This window comes from Rhopalosiphum padi, chromosome 2 (genome assembly GCF_020882245.1).
Source record: "Rhopalosiphum padi isolate XX-2018 chromosome 2, ASM2088224v1, whole genome shotgun sequence".
In the NCBI taxonomy this organism is placed as follows: Eukaryota; Metazoa; Arthropoda; class Insecta; order Hemiptera; family Aphididae; genus Rhopalosiphum; species Rhopalosiphum padi.
Genome location: NC_083598.1, coordinates 59585924 through 59590999, shown reverse-complemented (window position 1 = coordinate 59590999; position 5076 = coordinate 59585924). Strand labels below are relative to the sequence as shown.

General features: G+C 29.1%; 1 protein-coding gene across 2 annotated transcripts; it reads right to left on the bottom strand.

Annotated features, from left to right (window-relative positions):
• LOC132921348 (uncharacterized) lies at positions 1–1975 on the bottom strand. 2 transcript variants are annotated; one of them, XM_060984330.1, is made up of 2 exons: positions 1317–1975; positions 1–790 (listed from the first exon to the last, which is right to left on the bottom strand). In XM_060984330.1, the coding sequence occupies exons 1-2, from the start codon at positions 1636–1638 to the stop codon at positions 585–587; spliced, it is 528 nt and encodes a 175-aa protein (XP_060840313.1). In that variant the 5' UTR covers positions 1639–1975; the 3' UTR covers positions 1–584. The 2 variants fall into 2 exon arrangements, with proteins under 2 accessions (XP_060840313.1, XP_060840314.1); XM_060984331.1 differs by having other exon boundaries at positions 1332–1969.
• Between the last annotated feature and the right edge of the window lie 3101 nt (positions 1976–5076).

Here is a 5076-nt window from a genome sequence, read left to right as displayed (position 1 = left end):
TTAATTTTCTTCAATAAGTAATTACACAACAGTCGAACGCAAAATTAATTTTCAACTTCTATAACTATAACCTATATAAATTACATAAACTAAAATAGTTATAATAATATAATTTATTTGCATTTAAATATTCTCTGCGCAGTGTTAGTACATATTTTATAGGTATAATACACGTTATAAAATGACACTAAGAAGTAGACTATAGTTAATCTAAAAATAAATAATATGAATTAAACTAATCAATAGATACCAAAAGGTATCAGAAAAGTATCTAACTGTATGGAGATGGGTTATATCCAAATTGGTGCATTTGTCTGTTGAAAAATTAAATAAATCTTTATTTAATTGGATAAAATGTCTTAATATAAGATTAATACATTTTAAATTTTTACATTAGATTATGTTATTATTTTATTATATTTATAATTTGATATATATAACAAATAATTATGTCATAATGTTTACCCTCACGGGGTAAATATTACAATATACTATAGTGTAATGTTAGTTGTACTTAAAATCAATGTTCAGCAGGTACCTTTTATTGAATAATTTAATATATTTTAGTAGATATAAAATATATATCATACGGAATCATTGCGTCTGGCAAACGAGTCCAATTGGTTTCTGTAGAGGAAACCCAAAGATGTGATCAACAGTGATGTCAAACTTAGCGAAATGGCTTTTCCCGTTAGAACTGCTAAAACTGGTAAGAACAATATCAGCTTCACTCCTGCACCGAGCATTAAAGTCTGTAAATCCCATTGCTTTTTCTTCGATTTTTTACTTTCTGAAAATTTAAGAAATAATGTAAAAATTATAACGAGATTTTTGCAGAAAAAAAAGAACAAATTTTATACGAGTATCAAAAGTTGGTCAAAATTAAATCCTGATATTGTACGATATTATAATATTTTATAATAATCTGACACGACCACTCCAATATACCAAAATATTAGAATTCGTGTTATTACGGGTAAACATAATGAAGGTGATCAATACTCGATACAAATTGTATTTTTATGTCAATCTTGAAGATCAATTCTCAATATATTTAAAAAAAATAAATGTATTCAAATTCATAAATGATTATTTTCAGATTTGTTTTTAAATATGGATTTCATGCATACTACTCGTATACTAATAATTAATATATTGTGTGTGAAAATTGTAAATAATTTAAAGGAGTTTGATATTAGTCACATAATTGTTAATAATTGTAACCATCATCATTAAACATCGGATTCGAGAAAAAAAAAACAAAAATAAAAAATAGCATTTTGTGGTTGGAGGTATCAAGGAGAATAAAATTTTACCAGCTGTACGAATACCTCCAATTTCATTGTCATCTCCAAGTAGCAGGTGTCGTGCTGAAATCCAAATCGACGAAAAGGCGTCATGACATTCGTTCCTTGTAGCCTCGCTGCCTTTGTCCGACAAATTCACAAAACACTGCAACATTTTCGAAATCCTTCCGTTCGTTGAATCACTATCGTTCACAGTTGTCAAACCATCTTTTAGTACTGGTTGATCCAAGTCCGTAGTCTGTAAACCATTTGTGGCAGACTGACTTGAGTCAGATATCTGGGTAATAATCGACAATACCGACAGAAGACAAATATTTATTTCGAATCGCATGTTGTCAGTTTTCAATTGACTTACCTAAACTGGCCAGTTGTCTTCAATTGCATACGCTTTTTATATTTCCATGTCAATATACATATTATATATAAATACACGCAGTTCAATTGCAAAAACGTATGATTACGACAAGAATTGACCGTAAATGTTTCAACCAATTGTAATGTTTATAATAATATTTTGCACGTTAATAATTATCATATTTGTCTTTCGGCTGCACTAAACGATTGTTCTACTTAGACGACATACATATTGGACACGAATTATACTTAAAACTCGAGTAGTGATTGCATTTGAGCGTATAACTAGTGCATTGTCTTACAAAACTGTATATTAAAATGATAGAAAATAGCGAACATGTTATAAACACATACTAATGGATAGTGGATACCATCATATCTAGACCAAAGTTCAGTTCTATATATATTGAAATATTTTTCTTATTTTTAAAAATGGTATGTATTAATAAATAATATACGTTAATCATCGTGTAGGAATCATATATTTTATGAAGTATATTCTATGCATTTGATATTTTTTCAATAAAATATTCTTTAATATACACATATTAATACACAATGATAGTAACGGTTTGTATACGATTTTTGCAAGACGATAATAATTATTATTTTTGAATTAATAAATTACACTGAACCAATCCAATATATACGTGTGTAATATTATATGTATACGACCATCGTCGATTATATTCAGCAAAGCACTGCAGGAAAATCAAACAACTACGTTGATCTACATTAATCCCGTAGATATTCCCGGATAGGTATACCTTCATAATATTTGGGTACAGCACCACTCCGGGCCCATACGTGTTTTTTCGCATATTTATATTGTTATAGACACTGCTGTAGGAATATCAATGCCCAGAGGTATTTAATCAACGGCAATCAGGATCATCTCGACACACTTTTGTAACAATGCTTAAACACTTTTCATAATAACGAATAATAACGGCCCGTTTATTGACTTTGCATGCCATTGTTGCTCACGCCAAAAACTCTAGCCATTAAACAAATTCCGGACGTCTTAGACAATGTGTACGTGCGTGGCTTGTCTTCTATGATGTTCCATAGGTTGGAGAGTTTTTCGGGGTAAAAAACTAACGCTTTCAGTTTTCATTTTAAACTAGGTATATGCAATTATGTTAAGGTACACTGAGTAATTTCTACGGTTCTCGTATACCGAACAAATTACAATGTCTATATAATATCATTATTATTTTTAATTAACGCGCGTTTATTTACGAAGATCTTAAAATGTTTTAATACTGTTTTGAAACCGAAATGCCATTCAATTTCGATTAAAACTTCTATCTATCTGAAAAAAAACCATTACAGAAATATAAATTATCACTTAATGTATTATTATTTTTTTCATAATTGATTCCATTTTATCATGTTTATAATATTTATATTTATATTTATTTATTTATTTAAGGAAAATATTTTATTTTCAAAAAAAAAATGTATGCATGTAACAGTTGTATAAAATTAATTGTAAATATATTATGTGTACAATATAAGAATAATTTTGTATAGAATTCAAGAAACTAATACGAATAATAATAAAAAAAATAATTATTAAAACGAACATATATAAACTGGTAAGATTATACGATTAAATAGTCAAATCACAAATTTGCTTAATATCATTACACTTCAATAACACTACAATAAAATAGATCTCATACATAAAAAGATCTTTAACATATTTGCTTGAGAAATTATTGAATAATTTAAATGTATGGTTTTTAATAAAAATAACTTATTGTTTATGGTGTTTTTTGGGTTTATTTTGAAATTAAGTTTCTTTAATATGAGGCTACATAAATTATAATATTTTCTACAGTTTTTAAGGAAGTTATATTAAAAAAATCGTAAGATCCATTATAATCAGTGTGAGGTTGTGTTTGTAATTTATATTTAAGTAAATATAAGTAAGAATTATGTAATTGGTAGATCAGATGAGAGTGACATTCTCTATGTATATACAATTTAGATGTAACTATGTAAAATAGTAAATACACATCACAAAATATTCAATATTAAAGAGCCGTGATATTTTTTTATAAATTAAATGTTTATCAAATACTAAATTTTATTATTATAATACATTAATAATAATTGTTAATACATGATTGATGAATTCAAAAATGAATTGTAGACTTACCATACATGTGTATAATATCTACTTTATAAATTTATCATATAGCATGTTTTATTTGCTAATTTTTAAATGAAATGTTGTGATGAAAAATATGTGTTATTTATTTTCCAAAATTATTCAAATATGCACAGTATATTACACATATTATATACACTAATACTATGTACAGTATATACCTAGTAATAACGGGTTGTTTAAACGATAATATTTACTCGTCATAGTGTGTCATACATTATGCGAAATATCGATGATATTCAAAAATTATGCATTTTGACCAAAAACGTAGTATACATTTTATATATATTTTATCAAACATAAATATACTAAAACAACATAGTTCAAAAAACTCTACATATCTTCTTATAAAATAGGTAAAAATTAACTATCGAACTTCAGAATGAATACGTAAAGACATGATAATATGGATCGATTTAGCCTAAAATATAAGATTGATTTTATATAACACATTACAATTTTTATTTATAATAACAGTTGACCATTTTATTTTATTATTATGTTCTAGTTTTACACAGTTGAGGTGTATAGTCTATTCATCGGTCGAGCTATTGGTCGAATCATATATTGTTTTGTACAGCCTGAAAACGTCAATGACGGTAAAGCGAACGATTAAGAAGTACCGATGACCAGATCGGAAGTTATTTGAGATCAGTCAGCCGATGACAAAAGAAAAGAAAATAATAATATTTTTAAAAAAAAGCACACTCTTCTCCTAACCGTACACGCCACGCGATGTGCCTATACCAATCATCGTACACGTGTATAGGCACATGAGCATGTATAATATATTGTATTATATTTATAATTACAACGATAATGATATAATATTAGACGTGCGTGTACAACAGTAGGTATACAATAGTAATATAATAATATGCGCACGGCGACGGTGTCGTCGTTTTCGTGAAAGATTTTCGTCGCACACCTCTATGTGATCTCCCCTACCCTCGTCGCACAAGGCCGCCCGGACAGACGGAACCCATGTAATAACGTTCCGTCGTCGGGGAAACCTACGGATCAAGTAGAACGCTTTTCATTATGTTTTACGCTCTGTTACGACCTTCCCCATCCGTCGCATATACCATTGGCACTCACCCGCCCATATGAACCTACAAGTTCACGCGCCTTTCCACCACAGTAGCGGCCGACTCATCGCACTTACCTACCCGCGTTCCGTCCGATTTCCCCTCATCCCGTCACGTCCCGACCCCTCCCCGCTGGACGGCGATCATA

Bases quoted from the DNA above. Each gene is read 5' to 3' on its own strand.
- LOC132921348 (XM_060984330.1), bottom strand. From the start codon at position 1,638: ATGCGATTCGAAATAAATATTTGTCTTCTGTCGGTATTGTCGATTATT. The intron at 791-1,316 runs GTAAAATTTTAT...TTAAATTTTCAG, and splicing joins TGGAGGTATTCGTACAGCTG to AAAGTAAAAAATCGAAGAAA.